This window comes from Tyto alba, unplaced genomic scaffold (genome assembly GCF_018691265.1).
Source record: "Tyto alba isolate M040663 unplaced genomic scaffold, T.alba_DEE_v4.0 Super-Scaffold_18, whole genome shotgun sequence".
Lineage (NCBI taxonomy): Eukaryota > Metazoa > Chordata > Aves > Strigiformes > Tytonidae > Tyto > Tyto alba.
In genome coordinates, this window is record NW_024881280.1 from 26066532 (window position 1) to 26089844 (window position 23313).

The 23313-nt window shown below is 37.0% G+C and overlaps 1 protein-coding gene across 28 annotated transcripts in view; it reads left to right on the forward strand.

Moving 5' to 3' along the window:
• Positions 1 to 23313, forward strand: part of NRXN3 (neurexin 3) — a 1014891-nt gene that overhangs the window by 983019 nt on the left and 8559 nt on the right. For 2 of the 28 annotated variants that reach the window (XM_042790623.1, XM_042790628.1), the window contains one exon: positions 19872 to 20582. The exons of the other annotated variants lie outside the window; for them this stretch is intronic. In XM_042790623.1, the coding sequence (XP_042646557.1) occupies positions 19872 to 19981 (110 nt within the window). In that variant the 3' untranslated portion in view covers positions 19982 to 20582. Of the gene's footprint in view, positions 1 to 19871; positions 20583 to 23313 lie in introns of those variants that run through there. 28 annotated transcript variants of the gene reach the window in all.

Consider the following 23313-nt stretch of genomic DNA (forward strand, 5'->3'; position numbering starts at 1 on the left):
GGTCTTGGGAAGGGAGTATCACTGTGCACGTGCAGCTGAAATTATATCTATGTGAATGTATTTCTAAAATTCATAGTTAATTTTTAGTTAGGAGACAAAAAATGTAGGTCATACTTAAGATTTCTAAGAGCAGTGCATCTTTACTCTATGCGATCAGTCTTCTTTTTGCCTCTTTAATGATAGTGGTAGAAACTGTCTTGCTGATGTTTACTTCTATAACTTGAACACAATTCTGGAAATGCATCTGGAATATCTTCTACCATATGCATCATAAATGTGCAATAATGTATAAGACAGAAGAAAACAAGCCGGGTTTTCAGGTGTCTGCTTAGACTTGAAACACTATTTAGAAAAAAACATCCTTTGGCTTGTACAGCGGTGCATCTCCTGGTACCCTTCATTCTGTTCCCAGTGACTGTACTAGCCATGTTAGTGGCACGGAAGGCCTCACTGCATTACGATACATCAGCTGGCATCAATGGCTCAGGTCAAGTTAGCGGAGGAAGAGGCAGCCGGTTTTCTTGCAGATAATGTTCATGACATCACAAAAAGCATGCTTACCCGTGCCTTTAGCCTAGCTAAAATCCCTGTTGTTTTGCAGGAATTAGTTTGTTCTGCAGGGAAGATAAGACGATATCTGTGAACTTAGGCTTACATGCTTAAGCTAAGAGTTACCAGAAGAGGGAAGTGATGGGATATGTTCAGGTCTCCAACATGGAATTATTCTATTTGATTATTTCATTTAACTCACCCAAGGTGTTTCCCGTACTTGTAGAGGGATAAAAAAAAGATAGCTTTTCTTTCACCAATAAGAACCAATGATCTTTTGCTTTTCAGTTTTCTTAATTCATATATGATCTGAGAAACATTAATGAGTGCTATTAATTAGAGCAAAAATTAATCTATATTTAAAGCTTGTTCAGTTTAGATTTTAGATCCCATGCGTTTTTCACAACTTTTAATTCCTACTGAATCTAAAGATTTTTCTTGGCAATTGCTTAAATAAAGCAACTGCTTATAAAATTATATTATAATCAACAGGCTCATGGTTTTGTGTAATACTGCCCTCTGTCAGATAGACCAGAGCAGTCCTGTTAAGAGGCTAACAGCAAAAGAAACATTTTTTTTAGCTCAAGTGGCAGGTTATTGGAGCAGAACAATCGGAGTTTTAGCACCCTGCATCATGAAGCTCAGGGTAACCTCCATAGTAGAGTACTGTTATGAGTAAATCAAGTGTCCAGGCATCAGGACAGTAACCTCCAGGATGTGGTAAAGGCGCTGTGTCCTGCGGAACGGTTGCTTTTGTTTGCCTTATGTAGCAACCTGTGATGCCTGCGACTAGCCCTCCACTGCAGGGAGCAGGAGGCTCACTCAGGCTCAGGAGATGCCATGGAAGGTCCTGTTGTGCTCTGTTTTATATGGATTTCTGACACCTGAAATAGTTAGTTCATACCTTTGTTTTCTGTCTCGGGGCAGGCTGCTAGCTTCGGATCTTGTGACATTTGTCACTGAGCAAGAGGGAGAGCTGAGGTTTGAGTTGTTAAGGCCAAGGATAAAAAGCCTGAACTCCGGTGTGCTGCTCCCAGCTCCGCTGTCAATTCCTCCTGTGACTGTGCATCTATATTGCTCATTTTCCTACCTGTAAGGCAGGGTAAATTAAATACTTCTTAGCTAAATGAGGTGGAGATGAAGAGAAAGAAGGACATTTAATTAATATTTTAATGGACTTTAATATTCAGGTGCAAATTGCTGTGCAATACACCAAAATGGCACTGTACTGCTAACTACCCAAAATGTACAAGCAAACTATGTTATTGTTAAGGTTTTAGTACTAAGTGCTATTATCACTTGCTGTGACATGTAACATTACTGTGTATTTTTGTGAAGTAGATACAACTCCTAATCTGTTAATGTAGAGAAAAGCAAATGAGGGGTACAAAAGCCAAATATTTTAATGTCAGGGAACATTGGTGTGGCATAATTTTTATTAAATATCACTTTTTCCTCTAAAGTTAACACATACAATGGAATGAACCATGCTCAGGTTACGTAAATTAACGTCATGAGTGGACTGCATGTGTTGGATCTGTGTGTGTGGCGAGCAGCTGTGTGGTGCTCAGTTGCCCTCTGGGCTCAAAACACAACACTGTAATACACAGATCTTTTATCATACACAGATCCATCACTTGAACTTGCATCCTGATCAGAATTTTGCTTCAAAAACTTAACAGTTTCTCCAGCCTGACTTAGCTGGTGTAAGTTTCCCTGGTTTCACATTTAAGATCAGGAGCAGATCAGGATCAGACCCACAGTCTGGCTACCTTGCCCTTGCTGCCTTCCAGTCTTTTTTTAAAGCGTGTTCTCTAAACTTGAAGCCATGTGCACTGTCACATTCTGGCAATCGCTCTAGTGCTGTGCCTATGTTATCAAGCTGACACATGTCTAAAATACTAAGATATGATATTTTCAACCTGCTGGGACTTGCTTTTTGTCCCTGTTAGCTTTGATTTTCAGCTTCATAAAATATATGGGAAAGAAAGAAAAAATAGCCAGTGACACATTCGGTGGAAGAGAAGAGCTAGCACATGGCTCAGGAACAGATTTTGAATCAGAAGCAAATGTATGTATATTAGACCCTTAAGTGTCTATAGCAACTGATTAGTTAGCTTTAAACAAGAAGGAACGATCTGATTTCTGAAAGGTATAGGATATCTGTTGGAGAGAAAACATGCTGAGCATTTACAGACACACTTTTGCTTCTAGAGGGTTTTATTATATTTCTTTTGGTCATCATGCCTAGACTTGAAGGTGCCTCGTGTTAAGCCCAAAGGTACTGATGTTCAGTTGAGCCTGGAACGATACCTCAGTAGGGCAGGAAAACCCATTCTACTTCCATTTTCAACCCAAATAGATCATGAGATACCAAAGCTTATAATTATGTCAAAAAGGTTACTACCTGGCCTTCATTCTGCCTCCTTATTTCAGTTCCAATTTATTAATCAATCACAAGAGCTAGAAATCAGTGCTTTATTCCAACTGTAAGCAGCTGGGAATCCCAGTTCCTAAGTGATGTGAAGTGTTATTGCTTACTTTAAATGATGTTTGAAGAGCTTGAGACAAAGAGCATACCAGTTTTGAAACTAGGCATAGAAGCAAAAAAAACAGTTAGACTGACTTGATTTGAAATCTCAGATGTTCACTAATTCAACAACATATTTTACTCTGCACTTTCATTGTGCTAATAAATACATTATTAGAACCTTACAAAAGAGCCGCACTCAAGGACTCATTTTTGTATTTCTGCTGAGTCTCATAAAAAATGAAGTTGTTTAGTCCCACGGGGAGGTCTTATAAGGATCATCAGTTCCTCTTTTGACATTCAAGTGGAATTATAACTATTTTACAGACAAACATACAAAATCTGAAAATTAGCTTCTTTTAGAGCAACAAGAAAATTCTAATGCTTGTCTCTTCACTGGTTTCACCCCATCCCAGTATCAGAACAATAAATGTCAGAGGAATCAAAAAAGGGAAAAAAATTGCTCTGTCTTTGTGGAACAACAGAAGTGCAAAGCATTTGGGGCTTAATTTGGGGGATTTTTTATGGATATCAATAATTCTTTTTTTTTTTTTTTTTTTCCCCTGGTATTAAAAACGGTATGACTGATTTTTAGATACCAGTTTTAGTGAATACCGATTTTCACTGCTGAAATCTTAGGGAGGCTTCATAAATTCTATATTTGACAGACAAAAAACAAAAATAGCCCTGTAATTAGTTCAGCGTATTTTCTTGTGGACCAACATATCATTTTAATTTATTCTTCTGACTTCTCTCCATGAAGCAACAAGTCTATGGTGGAGTGCCTGGAGATTTGTATTTCTTCTAGAATCTGTGGTTCTCCCGTATGCTAATTCTTTTAATGTTGATACGCAGATCATTAATATATTGCAAAGCATGTGCACACCCATACTTTCTCTCTGTGTATACATGTGTGTACATTTATACATATATTAATGCTATGTTTATGTTTTGGCTAAAAGAACCACTTTGGGGAACTGAAATAGAGGAGTAGAATAAACTTGTTTAGGAGCTTTACAAACAAACGTGGAACAAATAGATTGAATCTTGCTTTATCCCCTTTCTCATACTCCTGTTAAGTTCTGTTAATTCAAGTCTTCAGCTTTTGTATAACTCATAAAGCAGCTAGTACAGCCCAGCATTTTGAGGGAGGTTTTTTGTGAGTGCAGGCAAGTGTGACTCTCGGGTTTGAGATCTGGACATAGTCTGAAATAGAGGACCTCCAACACACATCTGAGCTTGCAGCAGGGAGGTGCCTTTGGCAAGCTTCTGAATCACTTATCTCTGCCAGGGAACTGGGGACTCTGAGAGCTGTGGGGAGGATTAAGGAGGGTTTGACAGCTGGAGAGAAAGTCAAGAAACTTGGCAGTGTAGAAGGAGTATGTATATATCTAAAAAAAAAAAAAAAAAAAGCGCTTTTTTGTACAGTAGAATGGACGTACTGCCCTTATTCCAGTGGTTGATGGGTAGCCTTCCCCTGGAAAAAACCACTGCAACATGCCCCACACAGCAGTAGTGTGAGCAACCTCTGAGCATGAAATGATTAATGACTTCAGAGCTTTATTTTCTGGTGAGATAACTGAGAGGTTTTCAGGTTTACCTAAAATCCTTTACTTTACATGCTTAAACATGCCATTAACGCCCAAAGGGAATACAGAGATGGGAAGGTAGTTGAAAATGTCTGTGCCCTAGGGGTTTTTTTGATAAAAAGTTCAGATTTGGTGTTGGCAAAGTACTGTGGGGACTCCATCTAGGTTCCTCTGAACTTTCTGTGTCAAATCCAAAAGAAGAAAGTGTTTTATGACTCCTAAAATGTAAATTTCAACTTTTGTCTTAAAATGACTTTTATTTGGAAAGTGATGCTTAAAAAAAAAAAAAAAAAAAAAATTGAAGTTAACATTCTAACAAAGTATCTTATTACAAAATAAACTTTTGTAGTCATAAGTATTGTGTGGGGATTTCACTTTTTCATTTCTGAAAATATGACTAGTAACCTTCACCTTTAACTAGGGAGATTTTTGCTACTCCTTTCCAGTTTTTCAAAGTCCTTTCTCCCCCTTCAGATTCTCCAGAGCATTAGACCATACTTTTCTCCATAGAAAACATCTGTCACTAGCTCTGTACCAATTTTGTTAGAAGAATAAAACCTTTGATTACATTTATCAAAGAAGTTGGGCCGGTATATTTCAGCATCTTCAGTTGTTTCATTCATAGCTTTTCATTGTATTTTGAATAGCAATGGAAAAAGTCCATCCCTGAAGCTGTGTGATCTTTCCCACAGATGCTGTTTTCCATATCTATCACTTTTCCCTTAGAAAGGAAAAGCAAACAAAAATTATTTTGGAGAGAGAAGGAAAAAAATCTCCTTCACTAAGGTGATATTTTTAGAAACAGCCGGTAAAACAAGCTGCAAATGTTGTGCCTGAAGCACCTCTATTCTAATAAAAGGATTGCTTAAAGATGAAAGCAGCTATTTGTGTGTCTATCTTGCTCTGTTAGTAGTAATTCTTCCTCCATACATAAAGAGTGGGGAAACCTGGTGTGGTAGTTTCTTCCCTAACTTACCTTCTCTCAGAAGATATTTACACAGTTCTCTGCTGAAGAATGAATGTTCCAATAGTGCTTTCTACAGCAAAGGCAAAGAACTGTTAGCATAGGAAAAATGAATCTCAGTCATCTATACCTCATTTACTATTGAATTAGTAGATTTGTTATTCTTCTAGTGGTTTTCTTTGCCTCCCAGATGACCTTTCTTTCCTCATGACAAGCTGCAAGTTTTCTGTTGGCCTGTCTTGTATGTGGCAAGTGTCCAAACACACATTGCTAATTCAGATAGTTTAAGAAACTCTTAAGAGCTGCCAGGCTTGGCACTCCTCGTGTAAGAACACTATATTCACACGGAAATGTTTAAAGTATCCTGAAGAACTTGAGCATTTTTGTTTCTTTTTCCATACCAAATTTGCTTAGCCTCCATTACAGCTAATTAATTAGGAGCCTGAGCACCAAATGAGGTAAGAATCATTTGGAGTACTTTTAAAAATAGACTTTTTGTGAAGGCCCAGCTTTACAATTGTATTTGGAATATCACTTGGTATTGATACCCACTGCTTTTGCCTTAAAATCCCTATAAAATCAGTATTGTTTCTTGTGTTTTATTGGGATTTAATCTCTGATGTCAGCTACACATTCAACATGCTTATTTAAAATGAATTTTACCAGTTGGATCCTGGAGATGACTGCATATGTGAAAGTCCAATAGCTTCAACGGCATTTTATAGATATATTGCCATAATTTTTCCAGTGTCTGAGAGGATCTTTGTGTATATTAGTGTAGCTAAGCTTCAAATATCTAAAGTTCAGATCTATACACTGACAACAGATAGTTAATTCTTTTGTGGACCAGGCCCTGAAGGACTCTCTCAATGGCAAGACTTGAAATAAGACCTTGGAGTCTTAATTCTTCTTTCACTTTCAAACCTCAGTTAATCTCTCCTTCACTTTTAAACAAAGGTTGCATTTTGATCCTACAGATTTCTTAAACCTTCTGTCAGATACACACTCCAGGAGGTCATTTTTCTGAGGATTCCGTCATGTTAGGGCAATGACAGTTTTTACTGCAGTGTGTCATATTACATTAATTTTCTTATTCAAGGAAGATTTCAGCAAATGCAAAAACAAGATGATTGAGCTATCTGCAGTGAAGTTAAAGATTTTAGACATCAGCTTAGAGCAATGATCATTGTTCCTTGTTGAACAGCAGTTCTTTATCAGTTTTCTCTTTTGTTTTGTCTTGTGCTGTTCTTTTCTGGTAATGAAATGCATAGAACTGCACACATCATTTCAGGGGTAGAAGTGACAAAGCTGTGTAGAGAGGCACTGTTATCTCTCTGCTCCATTACAGTGAAGCCTCTGCTTATACACAGCCTGAGTTCTGAAAATAGTTGGAAAGCTTAATAAGCACAGGGAACTGGTGCAGAGGAAAGAGATTCTCTGCAACAGAGGATTAAGGGACGACAAACGCAGTTTCCTTTTATAAAATCCAAGAAATCTGAGCTCTGTGTCTCTGACTGGAGCACTGCAAAAGGTACAGGAAATAGGAATTAATGGAAATATGTTTTTATATATCTATGTATGTATGCATATATAGGTATATATGTGTGTGTAAACATCTATATGTATGTAATACATAGTACATCTATATGTGTGTGTAAGTATATATATAAAAAGTGTAAGTATTATTCAGTTACATAATATGGTGACACGTTTCAGATAGTTCTAGCAAATATCTCAGGTATGAAAACAGAGTGCAAGTAATATCCTGTACTGGTCCCCAGAAGATGGCCTGCATGTCACCTTTCAGGTCTCTGTGATTCTGCTGTAAGAAATTATATACTTGCATCATTTGTGGTAATATAAGTTAGCAATATTGCATGTAAGCATTATTATCGGTGTAAAACTGCTGCAGGTGAGTACCAAATCATGCTCTTAAGTTTTGGATATAGGATAGTTTTCCAGAACTGAACATCAGATCAGAAACAGTGAATTAGGAAGTTCATTGCATGCATGAAAAAAATTTGTATGCACAAAGAATTTCTGGGAGACTACATTTGATAATAAGCTTAAAATACCAACAGCAGAACTTTTCTACCACATTCCTCATTTGTTTATAAGTCTCTTCCAAACCTTTTGTCCAGAGCATTTATGAACGAGTTGTTGATTTTTCTTTTTGAAAAGGAAGCAGTCAGCACTTGGATCTCCATAGCAGTTTGGAATTTGGATGCAAATTAAATACTTTCATGGTCAAAAAATTCAAAAAATTGTGTGTAGATTCCTGTGTATATGCGTGTGCATGCATGATTACTAATTACATTTACCACAATGGCTGGAAAAACTGGCAGCCTGAGATGCTGAGTGCCTTCAGTTTTCGCTGAGATTAATAAAAGTAGAAAACGTTTAGCAGTTTGTAGTATTAGGGCTGAGTTTGTATAGTTATATGTGAAAAAAAAAAAACAAACCACTATATAGAATTAGTTAGACCTTAAATTACAGTCTGGAAAATAAATCTATATGGTTTAACATAGAGGAGAGACTTTAGCCGGAGCATTTTAAAGCTCAGCAGTAGAGTACAACAGCTTGTTTTCATAAGATGCATATCATCTACATTTTTTACTGTATTTCATTACAATGCTCTACTTTATTCTACGTGGTTTGAATACATGAGAAATGCCTGTTGGTTTTCTGCAAACAGGCAGCTTCTGACTTTCACTTACTTTTTGGAGCCCAGTGGGTGCATCTCGACTTTGCACATTAGTATTCTTGAAGAGAGCAGAGATGAACCCTCCTTTTGCTTAGAAAATATGTTCTGTCTTTAAAGTCATTGCAACTTCCATTTTTATTATTGCACTCGATAGTGTTCTGGATCTTCTTGGTCTTATCTGACAGAACACCCAGCCCTCTCTGTCAGATACAGTGTTCAACCAGAAATGTACTTCAGTAGCATTATTTATCTCAGAATTCAAAAATGGTTTGCCGGTATTAAAAAGAAGCTTTTTAGACCGTTAGTAAGAGAGATGAATACTGTTGTCTCCATTTTATAAATACTGTAATCAGAGAGGTTAGAAGGATGCTTCCTTAGGTGACTCACTAACAAGCTTTAGTTGAGAGTAACATGGAGAAGATTTGAGAGATGCATGGAGAAAAGGATTTGTAAGCCACGCAACTGTTGCAGAGGTGTGAGGAGGAAAAAATACTACTGAGGTTAAAAGAAGAATTTTACTAACAAAGAGGAGGAAATGTTTCTGAATAAAATTATTTTTTTAATATCAAATCCATATTTGTTAAAGCAAAAGAAACTATTTCACCAATAGCTATACCTGAATGCTGTAGATGAGCAAACAAATAGTTGTTTCTCATCCTCACTGATACATATGTTTGCTTTTAGAGACCAGTCCACTGACTTTAATGATTTTGTATCCTATTGGTCCCTGCAGAGCCCACACAGCACTGGTGGCTGGGTTCCAACCTGTTTCTCACTTCTCTAGTGGAGTCATTTACCTACATCCAATTTACAAGTTCAGTCAGCCATATTTCTGTAAAACCACTGATGACAATAGGTGGCTACAAGGGCTGATGAGGGCATAGGTTGAGCTACAGTCTTATGAGAAATGATGATAAGAGACCTGGGCTTGACTCTCAGATCACAAACTTGGGCTGGCAGAGAGTTGGTATGAAGAGAATCTTTAGAGCTGGAAATAGATCAGATAGTTTTCAAGTTGAAAATATATCCACTGAGGCATAATAAGCATGGGACCCCATGGCAGTGTCTTCAAAGTGGAATGTATTTTTTCTAAGAGAAAGATGAAACTAAGGAAAGAGCATAAATTAAGTGCTTTTCTGGTTAACTCCATGCACTGCCTCCCTACCTATGCAGACAGAGCACATACAGCTGTCACCTTATCCCAAAGCTTAGTGCTTCTGTGCTGAATTCTTCTCTTAGTAGTTATATGTTTGAATTGCCACTTGGTTGCCTTTCTCTGTGTTTTTCAGCTGAGGTTACCACTCCTAAATTACCAGACAATGAAACAAGATAATAATAAGGAATTGTGATGGAACTATAATGCAGCAGTGGCAGCTTAGGTTGAAGTTACTTATTTGAGTGTCTTCTATGGATTCATTAGCCAATAAACTAGCAAAGACAAGCTTCTGAAAACATGGGGCATTCACATATCCAAGAGTAAGACACTTGAAATGATGATAAGTTGTGAAGGAGAGTGTCTTTTGCATGTACCTGTGTAACACATAGTGTAACATGTAACAAGCAGTTGATAATTTGGCTTCTGGCATGCTTCTATTTTGATGAATAACTCAACAGCATGGAAAGTTGTGAAAAGAAGGCACTTTGCATTAAACACTGAAATTTACCACAAAAGACTAGCATGCATTGTTTAGGTGCTGGGAATCATGAGCAGATCTGCCAGTTCTTCTCTAGCATATAATGTTAGTCCATGTGCCTGTGTGTGTTTAGTGTCTTTTTGCAAAAGGCAAGGAAGGACGAGACAGGCTCAAGTCTTTATAATGAGTCTTGAAGGTAAAACTTTTCTTCTAACTTCAGAACAGTGCTGTTCATGAATACCCTAATAAGCCAGTAAATCTCAGGGCACTAAGGTTAGAATTTGAACACCTTTTTAATTCATTCACAACGTTCAAAGCTGCAAGTTTTGCCAATAACAGAATTACCTAAATAAAGTGTTTGTTCTTTTAACACAATATTTACAGTTCCATCTCTATTTTGATTGTGCCTAAGACCATCAATTAGAATAAGACTAGGAATAGGAATAATGAATTCAACAGAAAAAAAATATCTGCATGAGAAAATTTTGTGGCTCATACAGATAAAGGAAATTAGAGTCTATGAGAAAGTAATAGACTTTCCTATTAAAATCTAACCATATAACATCTTTCTTCATAGCAGAGGAAAGCTTAATATGATAAGATTTTTTTCTTTTAATTAACTTTCCACCCTATTAGACTTGATCTGCGGTTAACTTTAATTTCGCAGGTATTCATGATTGTTATGCTTCTGTGAATTACTAAACCATGAAGCTCAGACATGATGGTTAATAGCTATGCAAAGTCATCTTTTAGCTGATTTTCTAACAATGACCCTAAAATTTAAATGTAAATATTTCAAATAATACAGTAAGCAGTCATATGGAAAACATATTCAAGTGTATGACTTTATACCTCTTTAAATAGTGATTCTGCAGCAATCTGACCTGCCCTGGTCTATGAATATTAACTGTTGGGTTTTTTTATATATAAAAAAAAAGAAAGCCAAAACAACACATTTTGAACGTTAGTGCTCCAACTCCACTAACAAAGAAAACAATTAAACATTTGTGTTCGTGGGATATACTTTATCTTATCATGGTGTGAAGATAAGGGAGAAAGGATGCAAAGGCCACTTATCTTACCAATGAGGTAAACTGAATTAATCAGTAGCAGAAGTCAGTCATCCTGAATTTTTGTTCCAAAAGTCCTTAAAGTCTGAACAGACCTGAAGAATTCTGGTGTCCAGATCCCCAGCTTTATTCGTGGACATACTATCTTTACCCGTGCTTCTGAAATACATCCAAGTATCATCATTATAATTGATATTAAATTAGGTTGACTTTTGGAATGAGATCTGTTTCTCTTCTAATCCAATCTGTTATGAAAACAGAGCAAATACCCTTCCCAGCCACTTTCTTGCTATAATGCAACCTCTGATAAACAGCTTAAAGCTTTGGCTTCTGAATCACAGCAGAGTTTATTCCAGTCATTCACTGTGTTGAAAAAGAGGATCCAAACTTGCCTGCAGCAGCCTTTCACCACTGTAATCCTGAACTTTCAAAAGAAAATCTGAAAAAACAGCCCCCTCTATGCTTCTGCACTTCCCAGCTAGTGTTAAACTTGCCCATAAAAACAAACAAACAAGAAGTCCTGCCAAAAATCCATCCCAAAATGCCTGAATCACAGCACTGTCCCCTCTGAACTTTTACAAATGATAGACAGAAGTAGCTCACATGTTGAAAGCCCCTATACAAAGGGCTCCCCTGCAGTGCTTCAGAGCTAGATAGTTCATACATTAGTTGGCTCTATTGTATTTCTGGTGCAGTTACAAGTGCAGCCTAGTAGGAGAATTGACTTCAAAGCATGGATTAATAGTCATTGCCATTCTGTCTCCAAACTCCTCTGCTTGAGGTCTCAAGGGGATTCTGGTACATTTAAACATTAGTACAATCAACAGGAAAGAGCATCGCACATACTCTGAACTGATGTGAGAGAACAACACTTAACATATTGCTCAAAAGGTTGGTGTTCCTATTTTGCTTTTCAAAGGAAGAGTTGTGGCTGTGTTTATTTATGTTTACTCAATATTGGGATTTCTGCCTAGGATTTTTTACCACTTCCCAATGGTAATTTGGTAGAACCTATCAGCAGTCTACTTGATAGTGATCTTCTCATCAGTAACAGTCTCTAACATAACATTTTTCCTCTACATGTAACCAGGTATTAAACAAAGCCTTAGTGTACCCAACATGAGTTTATTTTGCTGATGGGAATCTTGGCCTAGCCTTTTCAGCATGGCTGTGAGGCAACATTTGTGATTAATTCTGAGGAATATTTTGACTTGTTCTTTGTTGAGGAGGAGACTGAAGGTCTTGCCCTCAATTCTGGAGTCCCAGATATTTCTTGTGGCATGAGGAAAAAAAATTTATTAAGTTCTGTCTAATTCATTTTAACTGCAGCAGCTGGCACTGAGGTATTTGTCTTTGCATTCTTCAGGGATTTGTCCAGGCTAGTTAATTCCACAGTAGCATTTTGCACTGTCAAGATTTAACTTCCACTATGGGACCTACCTTTTTGTTTTGGCTTGTTTTCTTTCAGTATTGATATGGGAATAACATTATTCCAAGTTAATACACAGCAGAAAGAACATATTTTGACATCCAAAACCCAAAGAAGAGTAACATTTTGAGCAGGGCAGGGTTGTACCGCTGGATAAGCCACTGTTTGGAAGATGTGCTTGAGTCCCTTATTTATCACAGTTTTTCTACATGAATTTGAATAGATAACTTCAATTCTTAACTCTTACACCCCAATTACCTTAGGAATGGATGTAAAAGTTCTCAAACTCAGTAGAAGAGAACATGTGGGTACTTATCATGCCCTTTTCAGTAGTGTTGATTAATGAAAGAAATAGATGTGAAAGCACGGGTAAATGAATCTTGTTCAAAGCCTATTGGAGTAAGCTTCTTCCCAACCGTCGCACTGTAAATTCTCTTCACTCTACATTTTACCAGGGATTGGTGTTCACAATGCTGAACAGACATGATTTATTGTTTCTTCTCAGTTATTGCAATATTTGGCTTGATATAATTTCCAAGGAAATCATATATTGTTTTTCATTTGAATTCATCACCATGTCTGTATAGCCCAATTTATCCTCATTCATTAACACCCCTGTTTTCTTCTACAGCTTCTCAAACAAATTTCCTTAGTCCAATGTGTACAGTGTTAAAGGTCCTTGTTAAAGGTCTGTAGTAGTACTCTTTCCCATGCATCCTCAAGAATAAGCCGTAGCTGCTTCACTGCAGAGACTTAAAAAGTGAAATGCGTTAGATTTAGAAGGTCTCCCAGAGAGATAGGTAATGCCTGGGATGATCCTGGATTATTTAGCCATCCAAGAAGTGGACAACATTTTTCTTTGTGTGGTTTTGCTTTGCTTTGTTTTGTTTACAGCTCCAAGATAAAAGCACACCAGCTATCTCTTTGTACAAGCTACAAATACAGGTTCTTCCCAGCACTGATTTATGTCTGTAAGAAGAGCAGGAAATACTAAACGAAGAGGGGTTACCGAGGGCAGAACTAGGATCACTACTTTGCCATCAGAAGAGAAGTTTAAGTTCTCTGCAAGAGAAACCTTTTGACAGTTAATCTACTGTGCTTTCGATCCCCCTTTCACAAAGCAAGGGAAGAAGTGCCATCCACTGAGTCACTTGCAGCTGGACTAGCTACAGACTTTGAGAATGTAATGTGCTTATGCTAGCTGAGGGATGAATTAAATTACTCCATAGGATCTTTCAACAGCAATGGCAAGTGTAGGCTAACATCCAAGTGATTAACATTACTGCACTGAAAATGGGTCCTGTCTACTTCTGAAGTTCACTGGAATTTACTTCTTATGGAATCCAATATGAAAATATATTTATGAATAATTAGGTATGAGTGGAGGAGATCATAGGAATAACTGTTATGTATCAGTTAACTTGGGTGTACAACTCCCACAGAGGATAATGTGGAGTCAACAGTAAGATTAGGTACAAAATATCATTCATGAAGTATCCAGATCTTCATGTGGTTATGATTTAGCTGCACCTAAGAGAGTATTTGTATGCAGGCCAAGTAGGCACTGTTTCCATGAAGTATCTCAGTATGGCATACCCTCCTTACCTAGACACACATTTCAGGTGTCTTTTAGGATTTGGACATTCGAATACACAGGAAACCCTTGCTGCATGGGTTTAGACCAAAGACAGTAAATTATTCCTGCTTCCACTCAAATTATTGAATGGAGTTCTGCTACTGAGTTTGTCAGTATGAGGATCTGGTTTGTGGTTGCAAAGTCCCTTGGGATTCGGAAAGGCTTCTTCCCATGTGACTGACTTTTAGGATTAAATAAATTTAGCTTTACGTAAAAAAGCCTTAGCTGGGCTGACTACAAATATCAGTCATCAGTCTTTCAAAAAAGCGTATCAGTTCCTTTCCCCAGGAAAAAGAGATGGTTGAGTGGAGATGCATGGGAAGAATGAATGCTTTCAGGCCAGTGATATTGGATGGGCTGCTTAGCAGTGGAAGCATCAAAATAGTCAGGTTTGGAGGAATATGAAAAGATAATAAGCTTATGGCAAACACCTGAAAAATTCTTTACTTCAGAGAGTCATGGCAGTTTTGCCCTATGATTTCTTTAGCTCTGATAGCTGTAAATGTGCTTTTGTATTTGGTAGTTTTCTAGCTTATTGCAGTAAAGAAGCCCCGTTAATTAACTCTTACACACTAAACCAAACAGGATGACATGTGGGAATTTGTCAGTGGTGCTCATGTAGATATTCTTGCTATAGATTAGCTTTTTTATTTCTGAAATTTAGATGTGCTTGTAGGCTTAGAATGAGAAAGCTTTTTGCCAGTACAAACAGCAGGTACAAGGGAAGTGATATAACTAATTTCTTTTTATGCTATTCCTATCTCTGTGTTTTGTAGTGGACCAGCTAACCATATAGTCCGTTTATGGTTTTAATTAGAATGAATAACCGATGGGAATCACAGGAACAGATTTTTATTCTGAGTTGGGGGTAGGGATGAGGGATTGCCTTGAAAAGTAGTATTTTACTCCTATTAATGTATAAGCTATTTGTTATTTGTTATCTGCTAAGCATTCATTTAGCTGCACGTCTGAAAAATATTACTCTGAGAAAGGTTAAAAACATGCAAGAATTAACAGGTTATTTGGGGACCTACTACATGCAGTAAGGCCCATCTAGAAATATCAAGTTTCCCAGATTCCTGCCAGAATCCCCCACCTGCCTCCTCCTTCTTGGGACTTTGTCCTGTAGAACAATCTCCCCTCTCTTCTGCTTGTTTTCTCCCATTTTCCCTATATGCCACATAATGACTAAGTTGTGGACAGTAAAAAAAGCCACACTGCCTCTATAGCTCTTAGGAGGGTTTCTTTTTGGATCTAACATTTCTAGTATTTATAATAGGAAGACGTAAATTCACTAACTTTTAAACAACTATAGAATATACTTCACCAGTTTTAGGGGGAGGAAGAAAATCAAGTCTCTCAGTCTGTGTTTGCGTATGTATTTATTTTATGGTGAAAACACTGGAAATTGGGAAGATTATTCTCTTCCTTGGTGTACGGACATGCCTGAAGTGGAGGTTTTTGCAGGGCTTTTTTTCCCCCTTATCTATTTAACGTATATTTCTGCTACCAAAATATTCTAGCCAGAGGGCAAAATGCTGCCGACAGATCTTGAAGCTAAAAGCAGGTGCATAGCTAACATTACATCTTTCTCTATTTTGTAGGTAAACTTTTAACAGAAAAATGAACATATTCCAGTTCAGTGGAAATTCTCCATTTATTTCTTTTCACTGATATCTTGATAGAAGAAGCAGCTAGTACAGCTGGTTAATAATGAGATACAGCAGAGTTATGTTGCAGTGCACAGAACTCAAATAACATGGGGTTCAGTGTGTTAGGGAAGAGATAAGATGTCAGCTTGTATGGAGCCTAAGGACTGGAGTGGTAGAAGACATGGAAGTTCCAGAGGTTAACATAAACCCGGGACAGTAATGCAGCCCTAGATCCTAATTTGCCATCATCTTGCTCTTTAACAGAGAAATGTGCATTGCCAAAACACCAGCAGCATTTTAAAATGCAACTTGAAAACAATAACAAAAAAAAAAAAAAAAAACAGAGAGAAAATAAAAAACTTTCTAATTAAAGCTGTTGAGCAAGGGGCTTTTTGTTAAAAATGTCTCCTTTTTAAATTGTGGATTTTTGCATTTGAAAAATTTGGCTATCTTTGCTCAATCCTTCAAGCAAGAGGCTTGTAAGCCTTGATAGTACAGGTGCCTCTATTCCCACTCTTTTGATCTACTTTAAGTTTTTGAAAATAAAAAAAAAAAAAAGCCACTGCTTATACTTTTTGATCTTTGCTTTTCTGAGGAATAATTTGCCAAGTGGTAAGTAATGAAATATTTCTGTGTAGCTTCATGTGGAAACATTTAGGATCCAATTTTCAAATTAAGACATCTAGCTTTGACTGTTAACAGCTAGATTTTTTAAAGGACAGGAGATCTTCCTAGCCTCAGCCTAAATTTCTGGACCCAGGTTTTTGAAAGAACTCTGCTCCTGTTCAAGCACCTCAGTTTTGACAAAGTAAAGAAAAAATTGCTTAGCACCCTTCAAATCCTCTTGTAAGTCTAACATCAAGTTTTCTTTTACAAAATCTTGTCATCTCTTTAAGTGTTTCTGGCTCCAGTTGTGGTTCTTTAGCTCTTTCGATCTTTCAGGCAGTAAAAGGCTTTTCCAGACCCTCATGCAATGAGTTAGGCATTTATTATCAAATAGGGCATGAGTATTTACTGGAGTGGCCTGACATAGACTGCATAGTTGTCAACAAGGCCTGTGTCTTACAATCTGTTTTGCGTCAACAAGAAGGCATTCGATTCTAATGTGCTGAAGGGGGATATTTCACTACTATGAAAATCCAGCTGCAAGTTATGACAAGTACTGCTTAAAATTCAAAGCTTAAATGCCCCTTTGTGAAACTCCCCAAGTACAGTTAAACCAGAGGCTCAGAATCCTGGCAGGGAGTGGTGTCCAGGGTCACTAGCCTTGAAACCTTACCAAATAAAAATTTCCACTGAGGTCTGCAAAGGCCTCACTTCTGTCTTTTTTTTCGCTTTTCTTTTCTGATTCACAAATGAATCCCCAAAATTTCCTGCGTAGACAAACATTTTGCCTCCTGTAACCTGCATGTTCTTTTCCTGAGATCACCCTGACCAGGTTTCCTCTTCTTTGGTTGGACCTCTTCCCTTCCTAACATGTTTTTTCCAAAGGGATGTAGGAGATAGATCCAGTGCAGTTTTCCAGCAAAGGCATGGTGCATTCCAGCTACAGATGTAGATTGCTGGTTGTCAGCACAACCTCATCACTTCTGAAAAGGAGTTAAGAGTCTTGTCATAAAACTCCTCTCAGAACTGGACACTTTTTAGTAATGCATCTAAAAACAATCTGGGCTATTTAATTTTTGTGAGTTTTATGCTTATTTAACATTCCACAGAACTAATACTGATCTCTCAGTGGCTTTAGAGGTGCTAATGTTCCTCATGTTAGTGAATAGCAAAACATACTGCCTGTTTGTTACAGTATTTATATAAAAGTACCCCTGTCTACATCTACAGGGTGGATAGCCCCATTCTGAGAAATTCAAGCTCAAAATAGCCACCCACTTCCACTGATTGGTGGTAGCATGACCTTTATGATGGGTTATGAAATGATCTTGGCATTCCTGATGGAAAGCTAAGGTACATGCAGTGTTTACAGCCTGATTTTGCCTTCTCCTGGAGAGATTCATCATGGACAGGGTCCAAACCTTTATATAAAACATTTTCCCTCTCCTAAAACATCAGACAGAACAGGTTGTTTTGCTGTGATCCTGAGTCCCTTCTTGGAAGGACTGTGATGTCAGAATGATGCTCTTTATACAAGAAAAATACGGACACTGAATGTGTCACCTAGGGAATTCAGAGGAAGCTGAGGGCCCCTCCTAGGACATACAGTATTTGGGATCCAGTTTTAGTAAAGACTCAGATAGAACTGATTAGTGATATCTTCTTGAACTTTAAATCCTTTTATAGCATAGGAGAAACTAGTCTCAGTCTTAAATCTCGCAGTGGCAGGTTTGCCTATGCAAAATCATATGGCCTTAGTACCAAATACTGGTAACTGGTGGGCCCCCAGCTGTAATCATGGACAGCACATCTGAGTAACTGCTCACCACTTCAGATAAATATACACTACTGCCATAGCCTTTTCCAGCATAGCAATGTGCTTGTAAGAACCAATTTTTCACCCTTTGCTCAAGCTCATCAGCACTTACAGGAATAAGGCCAGTCTGACTAGGCAGAGGAATAAATGACACTCATTTTGGGAACACCCTGGAGAGTTAGGACCAGAATAAGAGCTGGATTCTGGAGTTTTGAGTGTTTGATCCAAACACAAGGTCATAGTCAGGGTGAAAGGTGTGTCCTAGCATATCTTATGATTTCTCCTCACCTTTTTCCCCTTTTGACCTCCCCCGAAATGCAGAGAACCCGCTGGAATGTGCTTTGCCCTTTCTGGAGAGGCATGGATGGTACACCCCCTGCCCCCCGCCCTCCCCTGCACACCCACCCCCAAGTCCTTGCTTGCTGTTCTGTTTTTCTACTTTCCCTAAATGCAACTTACTTTAAGCATGCATTATTATTAACATCCTACAGTAAAATTAAGCTATTTTATAACCCATTTGTCGATCTCAGCCAATTTCTTCTATCTTTTTCTATGTCTATTTATGACGTACATCCAGACTGCACGTCCTTTTTTTTTTTCCTCTCCATGTTTATTTTAAAAAGAAGTGATAAAAAAAAAAAAAAAAAAAAAAAAGATCTATTAAAAAAAAAAGCAACACTGGAGGGTGGTGGGGTTTTTGGCCAACAACTGAAAATAAATTTAAATGGGAGGGGGAGGGAAAGGAATAGAATCCAATTCTTAACAAAATAATATCCAAATGATAAAAGTGTCCCTAGACTGCTTTGTCTGTTCCTTTTAATGTGTGCATCTGGTCCATTCATCTTTGAAAGTGTGTGGAATGATTATTTTTTTTTTAAATAAAATTTTAAAACTCCACAATTGTTCTTATCTCCCTTTTCCTGGGAACAGTGTCCTTTTTAATTTTTTGCTTTTTTTTTTAGTATATCTGTACATAGTTATATTTTGATGTATTTCTTTTCAATGGTTGAATTTCTATCTTAGATTTGGTTTGTTCAAATCTAACAATGAAAAAAAAAACAAACAAAACAAGAGTTATGAATTGTTTTCTGCAATTTTTCCCTCTATTTCCCTCTTTAAATAAGGAGCTACTTCACTGGCAGAACCCTACAGCTGTATTTTTTAGATTCTCCAGAGAATCTGAATATAAAAGCAATCTAATTTATAAGAGGGGAAGGGGTGTGCGAACACAGCCATTACATTCAAAACAGTGATTTGATGTGCTCAAGAAATGATTGTCACAAATTATTGAGAATACTGATGTCAATTTGGTGGACTTCAGGAAAGGTGATTCTTAGAAGAAGGAAGCTGTGGGTAACTACAGATGAAGTTGTTCTAATTCCAATGCATAAAACTAGTTTCCTTGGTTTTTTGTTTTACTCTCTGGTTATTATTATTATTATTATATTAGTTTATGTATTTTTACTGCTATTTTTAGTAGGGAAAAGTTTTAACTGTTTTTATGATTTGAGAATCTTTAATGAAAATGTAAATATGAATATTATAATTATTAAATTTTTGTAACTTGCATGTTGAAGAAGTTGCAGCTTAGGGTTTGTGAGATTGTCAATGTTAGAGTTCTGTTCTTTCTTTTTGTTGATGGGCATGAATATGCTCATTTGTTTTTGTATATTGCCCATCCCTTCCTTACAGCCAGAAGCTCTAATGCTGCTAGATCACTCCGTACCGCCCTTACATGGACATGGCAACTGACTTACACATTCACTCCCATCATCTTCATCTCCTGTGTAGTACACTCATAGATTTTTACACTCCCACTTCATCCACCCTAGGCATTTTTTTCTTCCCATAAGTTCCCCTCCACCACCCCTTTCTTTAGCATTGTTAAAATTTTATGTGCAGTCATCCATTCCTTAAAACACACACACACAAAAATTATAGAAAAAAAGAAAATGTTTAAAAAAATATATATCAAATTGACCAAAAAGGCAAAAAAGCAACAAACTTTGCTTTTCAAAAAACATTCTATATGTAGATATGCAAACAAGCAAAAGTAAATTCTATAAAATGTACAGGATTTTTCAACTGTAATATGCTAACAACTTTACATAAGATAAAAAAATACAACCAAAAAACAGCAGAAAAAAAAAAGTTCAAATTTGTTAAGGTGCAAGATTTTTTTCTTTTCATGTTATGTGGTGTGGATGTATGTGTTGTTGCCTCCCTGTATCGCCCTTTGTTGTAAAACAATTATATTAAAAAAGGATTAATAAACATTTTGCTAAAAAAGTTTTTAAGAAACAACGAAAAAAAGCAAGTTACAAGAATGTGGCAATGCTACTTGTCCAAGAGCATTCTTACACAACTTTCTTTTGTAAATTTTTCCTTTCATGCCAAAAAACATGCGGGCAATTTGTTGATGTAAGTTGACTGTTATGAAATCAATGTGGTATGCTTTCTAAATATTTTTATGTATTTTTGATGAGCTTTTTTTTAAAGGAAATGTTTTTGATTTTTATCCTTTTTTTCAGTTTTCATAGGTTTTAATCTTTCTTTTGCTGATAAACTGAATGACTTGTTATGGTTTTGTTTTTTTTTTTTCTGATCTTGTTGCTGTGGCATTGTTATTTTCTAGTTAATGGTTTTGTTTTAGGAAAAAATGTATAAGTTCATTTATTTATTTTTGAGTCAGTTTGTATTTGCCTTTATGTTATGTGCTTTTTGTATATTGTGGATTACTAGATTGTATTGTGCATTGGAGAGTGTGAAGGAGCCTGTGGAAGTTTGTTCCTATTTTTTCTTGGTCCCTCTCTAGAGCTTTCTTTCCCCTTTCCCTTTCCCAAAATGAATCACCAGTAATGCTACTTTCTCTCATACTACTTAAATTGTATGTAGCCTGGTGGTGTAGCCTTCATGTCAAGTTAAACACTATGAGACATCTTTAGCATTTTGGTAGCTCTCAAGGTCTTCTTACTGCAGCCCTACATCATTCCCACTTTATTCCCATGGAAGTGTTTTATTTCTATCAATTTTCTTCATTGCTGATTATCTGCCTGATGTCCAGTTGATACTCTCAAGTGTACTCTTACCAGGTAAATGCACCCATCATAACTAGTATCAGGCTTGTTAATATCACCCAGAAATGGTACATTTGGAAGACACTTTCCTACTGAAACACGTGTCCTGAACCTCTAAAACTTCCTTGCTTCAAAAGAGATTTGCATTAATTTCTTTAAAAAGTGATGAGTAAAAGTAAGAAAAAGCTATACTCCCTTAATAAGCACATATGTTTTTGCCATTCCTGCATAGGAATGCTGTGCTCAGTAGGTATCTTAGGTTCAACTGTCAAGCCCCTTGAACGACTGGTGCTGAAAACAGAACAAATAATTATGCTGAGTAGGAAGCTGTCAACAATTAATCATAAAAATTTAGAATAATGATCAGAGATGGAAGAGAGCATGTTTCAATTGGTTCAGAGCAGCTCAGTGTCTAGGCACCAAAATACTTGGGTTTGCTCTAGAATCCTGCCTGCAGGCATGATGTCAGGTCCTCTCTGGAAGGTATTAGTATCTGTTTCACTGAAACTGCACAAAGGTGACCAAGGATTTACATCAATGAAACACATCCCATCATTAACATGGGATTCATGACTTCTTGAACTCTATACCTTCCTGTTGCTCATGAGCCGTGTATCAGGAAGCATTGCAATAACTGATGTCGTTTAATATAGTTTGGGGGCCTTAGGAAATGCTTTTCAACCAACTTCAGCAGAAGAAGTACAGTTTTATCTAATCACTTTGAGGAATATATATTCTCTGAAAGGAAAATGAGATATTTGAGATGAAAAATTGCAGCATTCCATTGTGGAAATTATGTTTTTCTCTTTACTACTGACTGTCAATTGCAATTAAATCAGACTGCAAATAGTAGAAAATATTAAGAATGTTCACCTACTAGGTTTCGTGTTAGCATCATATTTCCTGTGAATCAGAGACTATGTTCTGAATAATTTCCCCTTTCTATCCTCAGAGGACTCAAAGGAGAATTAACTAAAACACTATTAGACTGAAATTTATGAACTCAGTCATTTAATAAGGAATTATTGTGTTGATACAGAGGGGAAAAAGGTAAGGAATTCTTTTCTTTCGCATGTATTTAATACTGAAAGTGGAGTCAAGCTTCAGAGGAACAGCATAAGAATAAAATTAAAATTACAAGCTTTGGATGCAAAATTTCAAGTGCCTGCAGAAATGGATGAGTTGTGCAGCCTTTATGGATGGCATTTAAAAGCTCTTCAACCACAGCTGGGAAAGAGATAGATTATAAGGGTGTGTCCCTTATCATCAGGAGAAGATGAATCTTTCAGGCTTCGTTTTTGTGTGCCTTTTTTCCTGTATCAGTTTGATGCCTGAGACACCAGTGAAGTAGTTGTGGCTCTAAAGATGAAAGCTGGTAGCTGCTACAGTTCTTCAAGTTTTTTCTTTTTCTATTTTTTTGGTGCCCTCTACATTCATGACTCGCCCACAACATCCTCACAGTTCATAAGGCTTCTATTAAATTTTTAACGCTCTGTCTTTTCCAGTGGCAGAGAACTCTTACTGGAGATCAGCCCCAGAGGTATGAATTATATATCTATAAATACGCTCATAAAGCAAAAAGCAGGGCAGCTCCAAGGCTAAAGTAAACCTTTTATATCCCAAATGATCTTGGTAGTTTAAAGAAAAGCACAATTCCATGAAAATAGTATATGTGCTAGATTTAAAGGGTAACTTTTAAGGAATATATGCACACTGTGTTACCTTCATGGAATGAGAAGCCTGAGCAGAGCACTGGGCTGCTTGGTATAAGGTTTCCCACCCCACAGACCTCAGTTTTCTCAGTGCTGCTTCCAGTTTGCTGTTCAGTAATTTTTTTGCAATTATAGCGTTGATAAGCAAACTTATTTTGCATCTGTATCACTGCAGGGGAAACCATTTTATCTGCTTGCTTTTTGTTTAATTCTTTGGCATTGTGTTGTCAACAGAAGCTTTTTTAAAAAAATTGGAAAATATCCAATCCCTGCTTAGAAGAGAAAGCACAGAGTAGGTGAAAAATAAATATGTAAAATCCTTGTGAAATCTTTGGATTTCAAAAG